A 13,579-nucleotide genomic window follows, 5' to 3' on the forward strand; every position below is an offset into this window, starting at 1 on the left:
GATTTATTATTTTATGATATATATTACATTAAAACTATACTAAAATAATAGAAGAAAGGATTTAATCAGAAGGCTAGCTAAGAATAGAACAGGAAGGAATGATAACAAAGGTTTGTGGCTCGGACTCTCTGTCTGACCAGATAAGCTGTGATTAGCCATTAATTAGAAACAACAAATGTAAGTCAATCAAAGATCCACCTGTTGCATTCCACAGCAGCAGATAATAATTTTTGTTTACATTTTTTTCCTGAGGCCTCTCAGCTTCTCAGGAGGAAAAATCCTAAGGAAAGGATTTTTCATAAAAGATGTCTGTGACAAAGTTCAGCCTAGCAAAGCCAGGACTAACACCTGCTGCTCCCAAACCTCAGGTTCTCTCTCTCCCCTCATCTTTCTCAGCTCTGATTGTCCCCCTGTGTTTCCAGCTCGGGGATGGGACTGTGCCTGAACAACGCTCCTCCCAAGCAGGATTTCATCTACCCCACGGTGGCCCCGGGCCAGGCCTACGATGCCGACGAGCAGTGCCGCTTCCAGTACGGAGTCAAATCCCGCCAGTGTAAATACGGGGTAGAGAGCCTTCCTGCTTTACTATCGGTTCCAGGGCTGTGGGAGGGGGTGTGGGGCAAGGAGAGGTCCATGGGGCTGTGCCTGCTGCCCACATCTGTCATTGGCACCCTTAGAAATGGAGGGATGGGGCTATTTTCAAGCTAAGAATGATTTGTTGCTCGGATGAACATCAGGCTCAGAGGATGTGAGATTTTAGAGCAGCAAGCAGTCAGCCATCACTCTAAGTAGTCAAAGTTCTTTGTTGCAAGACAATATATAATTTTCTAAACCAATAGACAGTTGCCACAGAACTTATTTAGCTTTTCTAACTTATCACCTTTACTTCTGCTGCACTGTGGATACTTTTGTCCAATGGCTTCTGTCTCACTTGCATACATATCCTTCTATTATAACTTCTAAACTCTTAGTTTATTCTATACAACCACACCCTTATAAACCCTTCTGCATCTTATCAATACAGTTTCCAACATTATAAACCCTTCACCACATAATGAATTCAGGTTCCTACATTATAAACCTTTCACCACTTTATCAATACAGTTTTCTACATTATAAACCCTTCACTATTTTACCAATACAGTTTCTCACTTAAAGCATATTCTTACTTTTAACTTTAGGAACCTAAGTTAGGGATTTTTCTGCTTAATGTCTATGTATTGTATTTTTATATCAATGCAAGCTTTTTCCAAGGCTGCAGATCAAACCCTCCTATGTTTGTGGAAATTTCATTATAAACCCTTCACTATATTATCAACACAGTTTCCTACATTATAGATCTTTCACCATTTTATCAATACATTTTCCTACATTATAAACCCTTCACCACTTTATCAATACAGTTTCCTACATTATAAACCCTTCACCATCTTACCAGTAGTTTCTCACTTACTTAAAGCTAATTCTTACTTACAGCTCTTATTTATTTCTGCTTAATGTCTATGTGTTGTATTTTTACATCAATCCAAGTTTCTTCCGAGGCTGCAGATCAAACCCTCCTGTGTTTGTGGAAGGTTCATTATAAACCCTTCACTATTTTATCAATACAGTTTCCTACATTATAAACCCTTCACTATCTTATCAATTGCTTCTCACTTAAAGCTAGTTCTTACTTACAACTATAGGAACATAAATTAATTATTTTTCTGCTTAATGTCTGTGTATTGTATTTTTACATCAATCCAAGTTTCTTCCGAGGCTGCAGATCAAACCCTCCTGTGTCTGTGGAAGTTTCATTATAAACCCTTCACCATCTTATCTTATGCCACAATAAAACTCCAGGCAGTTTTATTTATTTATTTTATCCCAGCAGTCCCATCCTGTTTGTGAAAAACCCCAGCACAGACAAGGACAGTGGGATTAGCTCAGGTGTCACCAAGGTGGCACCAAGGAGAGGTGGCATGGGCTGGCTGGAGTCAGCTCTGCCACCTGACCCCAGGGAACCTCCACAGCCAGAAGGGTGTAAAGGTTTCTTTGAGCTTTAAATGTTAAAGTTTTAGGAGATTTGATGTTACAGTCCCCTCTAAATCAGTTTATAAGTGGAGTAAGTTCATTATTTGTAATTTTTATAATAGATCTGATTTAATTGATTTCTCTTAAAAGCTGTTGTAAATCTTGTAAGGTGTTGATGTTGGTTTGAACTTGTATTTTCTGTGGTTCAATTGTTCTGTTGGATTAGGGGTGTTTTTTGACTTAGAGATGGGATATCTTACTGGCATTTTGAAAACTTTTATTCTATTTTTAGTCTCATATGAAGGATGAGATGATGTAGATAATTTATATTTAATATAAATATATATGAATGATATAAAATAAATAATATCTAATTTATATTATATCATATAATATAATATAATATATATTATATTATATTATATTATATTATATTATATTATATTATATTATATTATATTATATTATATTTATTATATTATATTGAAGTGAAGTATAGTATAGTATCTTATACTATAGTATACTATAGTATATTAATAATAATATGTTATATTTAGTATATAATATGTAAAATATATCTTATTTATATAAATAAATATTATATAGATTATATTATATTATATATTATATATAACTTAATATAGCATTACAATTTATGCTATTACTATCAGAAGCTAACTATTTCTTAATTACAATACATTATAAGCATTTCTTGGCTTACCAGTTTTTGCTACACAATACTGTAAATGCTTTAAAGCTAATTATATAAAATTACTCTTTGTGGGTCTTACTACAATGTATTTTATAATTCTATTTTTCTGAAGTATCTAGTCTTTTCTGTAAGCTCATTTTTGGAAACTTGTTCCTAGAAAAAATTAAACTAGAAAAAATCAAACTAAAAAAAATTAAAACTAAGAAAAAAAATTAAACTAGAAAAAATTAAACTTTGCTCAGGTCCTTGTGGTTAGTTTGCAAGTGCAGAGCAGGGGACAGGGGACAGCTCTCAGTGGCCCTGGGGTGGCTGCAGCTGGCAGGGTTTGATCTCACATTGTCCCCACCATGCTGAAGACACTCAGTGTCCCCATGTCCCTGTGTCCCACCCAGCTGGTGCCTCCCTGGCACAAGCCAGTCCTAATCTGGGTTTTGTTTCTTTGTCTCTCCCCTCCTTCCTGTGTCCCCCCAAATCTCCCCCTCTGCAGGAAGTGTGCAGCGAGCTCTGGTGTCTGAGCAAAAGCAACCGCTGCATCACCAACAGCATCCCCGCAGCCGAGGGCACCATCTGCCAAACCAACACCATCGACAAGGGGGTAAGGCAGCCCTGGGCACTGCAGCAGCTGGCAGGGATGGGCTGGGTCCCTTTTCCAGCCAAAAAGGGATTATTGTTAATGTTGGGGGTGTGGGGTTGGTTTGGGAGCACCCAGCAGCCAGCCCAGCCTGGACCGCAGAGGGCAGAGCTGCCCTTGGAGGGAGGCTGGGATGGGTCAAGGAGTCCAGAAATGACCCCAAGGTCCAGCTCAGAGCTCAGCTTGTACAGGGCTAGAATGTGGAATGTGGAGTATGGAATATGGAATATGGACTGTGGAATGTGGAATATGAAAATTGGAAAGTGGAATGTGGAATATGGAATGTGGAAAGTGGAGTGTGGAAAGTGGAATGTGGAATATGGAATATGGAGAGTGGAAAGTGGAATATGGAATATGGAAAATGGAATATGGAATATGGAAAATAGAATGTGGAATATGGAAAATAGAATGTGGAATATGGAAAATAGAATGTGGAGAGTGGAATATGAAAAGTGGAATGTGGGATGTGATATATGGAATGTGGAGTATGGAATATGAAAATTGGAAAGTGGAATGTGGAGTATGGAATATGGAATGTGGAAAGTGGAATATGGAATATGGGGAGTGGAAAGTGGAATATGGAATATGGAATATGGAGAGTGAAAAGTGGAATATGGAATATGGAATATGGAATATGGGATATGGAAAATAGAATATGGAATATGGAAAATAGAATGTGGAATATGGAAAATAGAATGTGGAGAGTGGAACATGAAAAGTGGAATGTGGGATGTGATATATGGAATGTAGAAAGTGGAATGTGGAGTGTGGAATATGGAATGTGATATATGGAATATGGAATGTGGAATATGGGAAATAGAATGTGGAAAGTGGAATGTGAAAAGTGGAGTGTGGAATATAAAATGGGGAATGTAGAATGTGGAATATGGAATATGGAATGGGAAATCCCTACTCTAGCAAAGTCCTCCTTGGTGCCACCCCTGAGGCACAGCAAGGTGACCTCAAGCAGCTGTGGCAGCTCAGGCTCTGCTGCCCATCCCAGTTTCTGTCACTGACACCGAACCTGTTTACATTTCCTGGATAACCTCAGTCAGGGCAAGCTGCTCCTGAAAAGCAGCAAGATTTCCATGGATTGGAAATTTCCTCCTTCTTCTTTAGGAGGAACAGAATGTCATGGAATGCCATGTCCTTAAATGAACTCCTTGTCCTCAGGTCTCCTGGGATCTCCTGGCTGGTCTGAGAAAAGGGATTTTTTTCCCCCCCAGATTTTTGCTTTCAGAGGAACTTGGGAAAAACTGGCTATGATGAAACTTTGTTTTTTTACCCTCAGCTGGGAGGAGAGGGCAGGATTTTCCCTGACCATGAATTTTGCCTTGATTGCTTCACTCCCTGCTCCTCCTACACCTATTTTCCCCAGTACAAAGTGAACGCACTGCTCAGACAAAGAGCCTTTGCAGCTGGGACAATGGAGAATCAGGGCTGGGACATTCCCCATTCCACTAGAAAAAAAGTAATTCCCAAGAAACATTTCAAATCCTTAGGAAGCTGGAGGAGTTGGTGTGCATGGCTCTGACAAATCCATTATTATTTTCATTTTAGTTCTGCTGGGAACTGGGGCAGAGAGCAGCAGACAGCTCCTGGGGCTGCACATCCCTCCTGCTGCACACTCACAGGGATTATAGCATTTTTTCTCTCCTAGTCATGGCTTTTGCCCAGCTTTTCCCACTTTTCAATATCCATTTTCCCTCACTTTGTGACTGCTTTTTAGCCAGGCTTTTTCAAAAGCCTTGAGGGAAGGGATATGAAGCTGTCACAGCCCCCAGGATTTGTGGGAGCTGCTCCCTGTGAGGATTCTGGCTACAACTGAACCCCCAATTACCTCCCTATGCTTATCCTTTTGGATCCATTCATTATTTGGAAGTGATTTGATGGCCTTGGGTGGAAGAAGATATTTTTATATTAAGAAGAATACACTTTTATATTAAGTTTCTGTATTGTTCCCAGCTGGATCTGCCGGGGTGAGCCCCAGACCTCAGCCCTTGGCTGGAGCAGCTCTCCAAGGTCTTCCCTGGCTTCTCCCTTTGCCCTGGGGAGAGCAGACAGAAAGATCAGGGAATTTAAAGTATGAAATATTAAAGGAGAGAGAAAATTCCTGTGCTCTGCCAGCCAGTGTGGGGGAAGGCTGAGCCGAGCTCCGCTGTGCCCGCATCCCAAACCTCTGGGAATTTCCTCCTCCCAGATCCTTCTTTTTAAAATTAATCTATCTCCTGTGGTTGTTATGGCTTTGCCTGTCTTACCCCAAGAACCCACAGTGTCATTTTTTCCTCCTTTTTCCCAGTTTTTCCCACTTTTAATCATCCCTTTCCCCCAGCTTTGTAACTGCTTTTTTAACCAGGGTTCTTCGGAGGGAAGGGAAGGGAAGGGAAGGGAAGGGAAGGGAAGGGAAGGGAAGGGAAGGGAAGGGAAGGGAAGGGAAGGGAAGGGAAGGGAAGGGAAGGGAAGGGAAGGGAAGGGAAGGGAAGGGAAGGGAAGGGAAGGGAAGGGAAGGGAAGGGAAGGGAAGGGAAGGGAAGGGAAGGGAAGGGAAGGGAAGGGAAGGGAAGGGAAGGGAAGGGGCTCCCAGGATTTATTGAATCTATTCCCAGGCTGTGGGAATACTGTGGAGTATCTCCTCCACATGGGATCCCCCTTTGGAGAGGCTCTGGTGCTCCCAGGGATCATGAGCTGGGATTCCTGGGAAGCCACCGTGCATTTTTCCCGGCTGCCCATGCAGAGCTGGCTCGGGAGGAGCAGGGAGAGGCTGTGCCAGCAGCTCCAGGGTGGGTTCCCAGCCCCTGGAAGGAGCACACAGAGCTTTCTTCCTTCCTGGGATTATCTGAGCCCCTGGGGCTCCGTGTCCGGCACCGCGCCCGGGCGGCTCTGGCACCGTCCCACCCTCCCATGCTGGGGACTCCAGGGGCTGTGGGACACGTGCCAGGCATGAGGGAAATATTTCATAGGCAAATTTCCAGGAGCATCTGTCTCCCAGTAGGACAGGGACAGGATTCTTTAAGGATCCTCAGCAGAACGATGACACAACAATGCTGATATTACAATTTAAACTTTATTTGAACTCGAGCTCTTTGCTGATCTGGACATTTTGGGCACACAAACCACACAAACCTGAGCTCTCAGTACAAACAAAACTCGCTCTGTCCTGGCAGTGGTTGTCCCCCAGGGATCCTGGCCCTGCCCAGCAGCAGCAGCTCCAATCCAAGATCACCTGGAACTCTGCCGAGGGCTTTTATAGAAAATCTTTAGGGAAGAATCTTTAGAGAAGAATCCCTAACTGGTTTGGGTTGGGAGGGACCTTAAACCTCATCCATGGGCAGGGACATCTTCCATAGCCCAGGGTGCTCCAAGCCCCGGTGTCCAATCTGGCCTTGGACACTTCCATGGATCCAGGGGCAGCCACAGCTGCTCTGGGCAACATTTGGGATGTGACCCCTTGCCAGTGGAAGTTGCCACAGGGGCTGGGGACACTGATCCCACTGACCCCAAGGAGAGGCGAGCACTCTACCTTGGAGAATTTGGCTCTGAGGCTGCTGCAGCTCCAAGCTCAGGTTCCTCAGGACCAAAGCAGATCCCAGCCCTGCACTGGCCCCATGGAGGTTCTGGCAGGAGGATCCCCCCCAAGATGTGCAGGATTTCTCTGCTTCAACCCACATGTCTGAAGAATGAGTTTGGACTCTTCAGTTTTCGGTCTTGAAGTTGTTTATTAATTCTTATCTATAAAATTTTCTTTCTGCCCAGCTGAGGTCTGCTCAGTAGGGCAGCCACAGGCACTCTCTGTGTTGTCTTTTTATACTACAAACTACATATAATATATTTACCCTTAATTCCCAATACCCATCACCTGTGCTAGACAGTGCACTTCTACTCTAAACCAATCCCAAAGTGACAATATCACTGCAGAAAATGGAGAACAAGAAGAAGAAGGAGGAGGACTGGACACGCCCAAGTTCCTCCATCTTGTCCCCATAACTCCCATTCTAAAAACCTAAAATCTACCTTTTCACCCTGTAATAATTTTATTATTATACTATTTAAACTTCTGTGACTTTTAGGTCCTCATACAAAGCTGGTAACTTGCTCCAGGGGTCAAAATCAAATCTGCAGGTGTTTTGGGCTGCGTGCCTGGCGGGGTGCTCAGCAACTCTGGACACCTGGAGGGATGCACTGAATTCCGATCGGGTCCCATTGCTGAGGTGTCCCAAGCTCTGTGTCCCCACAGTGGTGCTACAAGAGGGAGTGTGTGCCCTTCGGGACGCGGCCGGAGGGTGTGGACGGAGCCTGGGGCTCGTGGTCATCGTGGGGCGAGTGCAGCCGGACGTGCGGCGGCGGCGTCTCCTCGTCCGTGCGCCACTGCGACAGCCCCAGGTGCGTGGGGGTCACTCTTGTGCCAGGGTTGGGGCAGGAACAGGGAGGGGCAGGAGGTAGAAAAGGCAAAGAAGGGTTTATTCAAAAGAACCGTGCAGTTTTTATAGAGTGGTACAATCTATTATATTGGCTAACTAACAGAAACATCTTTCTCGCACACTGTCCTCGAGTGTTGGGGAAGATGAAACAGAAAAGCCTTATAAATGTGATTGTCTGGCAAAAGATTTTGAGAATATAGAAACTATAAGCAAGATTGAAATGAAGGCAAGCTTTGAGATCCCTCAGTTGCTGAACAACTGGAAAACAATGGTGTGGCTGGCTGAAGGAAATCCCCTTTTGAAGGAACAACACCCTCTGCTTGCAGACAGCTCCAAGGGTCAGAACAGACAGCTTGGCAGAAGGGGCCCAAAGAGGAGTTTTTAGGGTTTAAAATGTAGCACAATATGGTGATGTAGTAATTCTTACAGGCTGTATGGAAATGCTATAGGATTTGTATATTGTACTTGATTGGTTAGTGAGAATCAGAATATTCACCACAGAAGATTTATTGTATTGGAAGGGGAACCTCACTCTCTTAGCTCTTTTACTCTTTTACCCTTTTGCTCTTTTAACCTTTTGTGCCCTTATCCTCTCATCCTCTCTCCCCCTCTCTCCTCTCAGGCCTGCCCTGAGCTGTGGTTGCAGCTCCCAGCAGGGCCCTGCACCCAGGCCCTTTGCAATAAACCCCAAATTCCATGACCAGAAGAAGATTTACTGTATTGTAACAGGAACCTCGTCCTCTTTTAGTCTCTCTTTACCCTCTTTACTCTTCCTCACTCTCTCATCTCTTTACCACGCTCTTGCCTTCTCTCACTTTACCTCTCTCTCCTCTCAGGCCTGCTCTGAGCTGTGGCTGCAGCTCCAGCAGGGCCCTGCACCCAGGCCCTTTGCAATAAACCCCAAGTTCCTGGCTTCAGAGATCTCTCGTCTCCATCCGTCCCCACCATCCTACCCCCCAACACTCCTACACTTGAGAGGAACAGAAAAGTAAAGTAGAAAAACACCACCTGCAAATTGTTTATAGTCAACAAGTTACCACATCTTTCCAGCTCCATAAAACTTTCTCCCAGGCCGCTGTGAGAAACGCTCATCATTTCTCTCTCTGTGTCCCATGGCACCCGCACGTGGGGGTGGCCCTGTAACCACAGCCCTGCTGTGTCCCCAACCCTTTGTGTCTGTGAGGAGGCACATCCAGGTGCCTGTGGTGCCTTGGGAAGGCTGAGCTAGAGCAGAGGCTGGATGGATAAGGAGTCGTAACTTCTTTTTGCCAGGGTTGGGATTAAATCATGGGATGGTATTTCTTGTTGGGACTCAGAGGTTTATCAGTTTCTTGTCTATGTCACAGTCTCACAAACCATGTGAGAGTCTTCTCATCTGTCCATGTCACAGTCTCACAAACCTCCTTCCTCTTTGGCAGGCCACCATCGGAGGGAAGTACTGCCTGGGAGAGAGGAAACGCTACCGCTCCTGCAACACTGACGTGAGTGGGGCAGCGGGGCTGGGAGGGATGGAGGGATGGAGGAGGGGGATCTGCCCTGTCCAGGGTGGGATCAGCCTCTCCAAATGGGAACAGCCCTGTGCAGGTTGGGATTAGCCCTCTCCAAATGGGAACAGCTCTGTCCAGGTTGTGATCAGCCCTGTCTCAGTAGGATGAGCCTCTCTGGAGGGGATGAGCTCTGTCAGGATTGGGTTGAGCCCTCTCCAAATGGGAACAGCCCTGTCTGGTTTGGGATGAGCCCTGTCTCAGTAGGATGAGACCTTTCCAGTTGGGATGAGCCCTGTCTGGATTGGGTTGAGCCCTCTCCAAATGGGATGAGCCCTGTCCAGACTGGGATCAGCCCTGTCCAGGTGGGATGAGCCTTCTCCAAGTGGGATGAGTCCTCTCCACCCAGGTGCGGGGTGCTCTGTGCAGCCATGGGAGGAGGAGGAGGAGGAGGCAGGGCAGGGGCAGGGCGGGGTGAGCCGGCAGCGATCCCGCAATGGGGAATTCCGGGCAGGACCAGGCAGGTGTGGGAGCCGGCTCCGGGGGCTGCACGGACCTGTGGGGCTTCGGCATCCAGAGGGGCCCAAAGATAAGGAGGGAAAGGAGAGGAGAGAGAGAATTCCAGCTCTGCTTCTTCCAGGCTGCCCAGGTGAGGCTGGGTCAGACACTGCTTCCCGGGGCTGAGGGTTAAACCTCAAAGATTTACAGAAAAAACTGCGCTGAGGGGATGCTCAGAGGAGCTTGGGACCTGGGGATTGCAGCTCTAACACCCACGGGCTGCTGGAGAGGCAAACAGACGGGTCCTGTTGCTTCCCTGGGTTTGGGGGGATTGCTCCCCAGGGTCACAGATCACGCAGAGCTCCTGGGGCCCCTCCTCGTGCTCTTGGTGTTCAAATCGTGTCTGGCTTTGCAGGAGGGATTGTCCTGCCACCGTGTAGCAGTGTCAGGGCTAGTGTCTCTGTCCACATGGGGCTGATGTCCCTGCCCCCAAGAGGCTGGTGGCAGTGTCCCATTGTTAAGGCTGATGTCCCTGTCCCTGAGGGACTGGTGTCCTTGTCCCCAGGGGGCTGGTGGCAGTGCCCGGTTGCCAGAGCTGGTGTCTCTGTCCTCAAGGGGCTGGTGGCCATGCTCACTGTCAGGGCTGGTGTCCCTGTCACCAGGGCTGGTGGCAGTATCCAGTTGCCAGAGCTGGTGACATTGCCCCACTGTTGGGGCTGGTGTCCCTGTCCCCAAGGAGCTGATGGCAGTGCCCTGTATCAGAGCTGATGTCCCTGTCCCCAAGGGGTTAATGGCAGTGCCCCATTGTTAAGGCGGATGTCCCTGTCCCTGAGGGCCGGTGTTCTTGTACCCAAAGCACTGGTGGCAGTGCCTCATTGCCTAGAGCTGGTGGCAGTCCCCACTGTCAGGCTGTTGTCCCTGTCCCCAGGGGCTGGTGTCCCTGAGGAGCTGGTGGCAGTGCCCTGTTGTCAGGCCTGATGTCCCTGTCCCCAAGGGGCTGGTGGCAATCCCCAGTGTCAGGGCTAGTGTCCCTGTCCCAGAGGCTGGTGGCATTGCTCCCCAGCTGTGCCCCCTGGCAGCCAGGCCAGGCTGCCCATCCCCAGCTGACCCGTGGCTCTGTGCCCACAGGACTGCCCGCCGGGCTCGCAGGATTTCCGAGAGCTGCAGTGCGCCGAGTTCGACAGCGTGCCCTTCCGAGGGAAGTACTACACCTGGAAAACATACCGGGGAGGTGAGCTGGGGCTGCTGGGGCTGAGCTCCTCTGCTGCCACGGGGCAGGGTGGTAAAAAATGCTGAAACCCCCTCAAAGGGGCTCCTGAAGGCTTCTAAAACTCCTTACTTGGAGTAAGGCAGGATGTGGTGGTGTTTGCAGGGGTCCCAGGATGAGGGAAGAGATGAGAATCTTGATTCACGTTTCAGAAGGCTGATTTATTATTTTATGAGATATATTATATTTAAAGAAAATTATATATTAAAACTGTACTAAAAGAATAGAAGAAAAGGATTTCATAGGAAATTTCAAGGAAAGGAAAGGAAATTTCAAGGGAAGGGAAGGGAAATCTTGTGACTGGGAATAGTAATAACAGTTCTTTACTAGTAAAATTAAAACTACAAATGTAATAGTACAGAAAACAAACCTCTGCCAGAGTGAGAGCAGGTCCTGGCCCCTGTGTGTCAGGATGTGTCCAGCCCCATCCATGGGGGTTCAGCCCTCCTGCAGTGCCAGCTGTGGCTCTGCTGCAGCAGGGATCCTGCACAAGGGGGGAGTTTTCCTCTGCAGCTCCAGGGCTGCTGTGGACGGGCCTGGGCTCCCTCTGGCCATGCAGGGCAGCAGAAAGCTGCTCCTCTGGCAATGCAGGGGGCAAAGGCTGCTGTGCTGTGCCAGGCTCAGATTGGATCCAGGTAGGAATGCTTGGCTCCTCCCCTGGGCGGAGCATCTCCCATGGGATGCTGGGATTGGATCAGCCCTGCAGGGACACTCAGTGGCCATGGACAGCAGAGATCTCCTGGAGGGAGGGTTGGCTGTAGCAGAGAAAGAAAAAACTGCCCCATGGACAGCAGAGAACTGCCCAGCTCTGACAGATGGGAATAGAATGCACACCCCCATTTCCAACCCAAAATAGGTGCTCAATGGGGAGGAGACAGCGCAGGCAGGGAAAGCTTCCTGAGCAGGAGAAGGGATGGGATCTGGTGGATCCTTCAAAGAGCAGCACTTCCCTCTTCCTGAGGTCAGCCCTGGGTCCTGCACAAGGCTCTGGAGGAGGCTCAGTGGCACAAATCTCTCACATAATGAGGAGGAACAGCTCATCTCCTCGGTGCAGTTAATGAACTGGACTGGGGAAATCCTTCCCAGCTGTGCAAACAAGCCCAGCTCCCAGCGGGGCTCCTGCAGCTGGAGCAGCTGCGCTGAGGCTGCAGGGCATGGATCAATAAAAATGGAATAAAATTTTGGGAGGCTGTAAAGTCACCCCGAGACCTCAATGGATGTCAAATTGGGAGACAACCCTGGCTCAGACCTCTCTCCTCCCCAGGCATGGCCCAGGGCTGGGCTGGCCAGCTGAACATCACCCTGGAGGTGTCATCTATCCTGATAGGGATTATTTGCTTTCATAAAGAGCCCTTCCTCTCTCTATGCTTCAGCTTCCTCTGCCACAAAATGAGTGATGAAACCTCCCCTGGTGGGAGGCTGGCAGTGCTGACCTTGTGTTGAAGGGATTTGGGAGCTTCATCTCCTCTTCCCACAGTGGCTGTGGGTCATTAGGAGAATTTTAATTGTGTTTATTCGGAGTCAGAGGGTGTCACAGGAAAGGAAAGGAAAGGAAAGGAAAGGAAAGGAAAGGAAAGGAAAGGAAAGGAAAGGAAAGGAAAGGAAAGGAAAGGAAAGGAAAGGAAAGGAAAGGAAAGGAAAGGAAAGGAAAGGAAAGGAAAGGAAAGGAAAGGAAAGGAAAGGAAAGGAAAGGAAAGGGAAGGGGAAAGGGAAGGGGAAAGGGAAGGGGAAAGGGAAGGGGAAAGGGAAGGGGAAAGGGAAGGGGAAAGGGAAGGGGAAAGGGAAGGGGAAAGGGAAGGGGAAAGGGAAGGGGAAAGGGAAGGGGAAAGGGAAGGGGAAAGGGAAGGGGAAAGGGAAGGGGAAAGGGAAGGGAAAGGGAAGGGGAAAGGGAAGGGGAAAGGGAAGGGGAAAGGGAAGGGGAAAGGGAAGGGGAAAGGGAAGGGGAAAGGGAAGGGGAAAGGGAAGGGGAAAGGGAAGGGGAAAGGGAAGGGGAAAGGGAAGGGGAAAGGGAAGGGGAAAGGGAAGGGGAAAGGAAAGGAAAGGGGAAAGGAAAGGGGAAAGGAAAGGGGAAAGGTGGCCCAGGGAGGAACCATGGAGCAGGGAAGGCCAAGGAACTACTTTGGACAAGTTTGGGCTCTCTCTCTGGTTTGTGTTGTTTCACAAACACTGGTTTGTGTCCAGTGCCTAAAGGGGACTGGAAATAAACAGAATTTTAGCAAGGCCTGGAGGGACAGGACACAGGGAATGGCTCCCACTGCCAGAGGGCAGGGCTGGGTGGGAGATTGGGCAGGGATTGCTCCCTCTGAGGGAACTTCATCCAGATATTTGGGTCCATTTGCATATTGGGGGTTAATCTCCCAATTACAGCTTCAGGTAATGAAGTCATTTACCCCAAATTTGCTCTCCCCAGCTCACTTTGGTTTCCATTTCTGGGCCCTGAGGCAGTGAGGTGTCCTTGATTGCCAAGCCTGGAGAGGAATTGTTGTGTCTAACCAAAATGGGAAAGCAGCAGCTCACACTGTGTGTGGAGTTTGGAGTTATACACTAAAGGACTGAA

At 47.9% G+C, this 13,579-nt stretch overlaps 1 protein-coding gene across 1 annotated transcript in view; it reads left to right on the plus strand.

Annotated features, from left to right (window-relative positions):
- The window catches only part of ADAMTS10 (ADAM metallopeptidase with thrombospondin type 1 motif 10), a 72,488-nt gene that overhangs the window by 42,980 nt on the left and 15,929 nt on the right, over positions 1-13,579 (plus strand). The window contains exons 11-15 of the mRNA XM_074528770.1: positions 423-564; positions 3,213-3,320; positions 7,590-7,739; positions 9,192-9,254; positions 10,884-10,986. Coding sequence (XP_074384871.1) covers positions 423-564; positions 3,213-3,320; positions 7,590-7,739; positions 9,192-9,254; positions 10,884-10,986 — 566 coding nt within the window. The remainder of the gene's footprint in view (positions 1-422; positions 565-3,212; positions 3,321-7,589; positions 7,740-9,191; positions 9,255-10,883; positions 10,987-13,579) is intronic.

This window comes from Zonotrichia albicollis, chromosome 29 (assembly GCF_047830755.1).
Source record: "Zonotrichia albicollis isolate bZonAlb1 chromosome 29, bZonAlb1.hap1, whole genome shotgun sequence".
In the NCBI taxonomy this organism is placed as follows: Eukaryota; Metazoa; Chordata; class Aves; order Passeriformes; family Passerellidae; genus Zonotrichia; species Zonotrichia albicollis.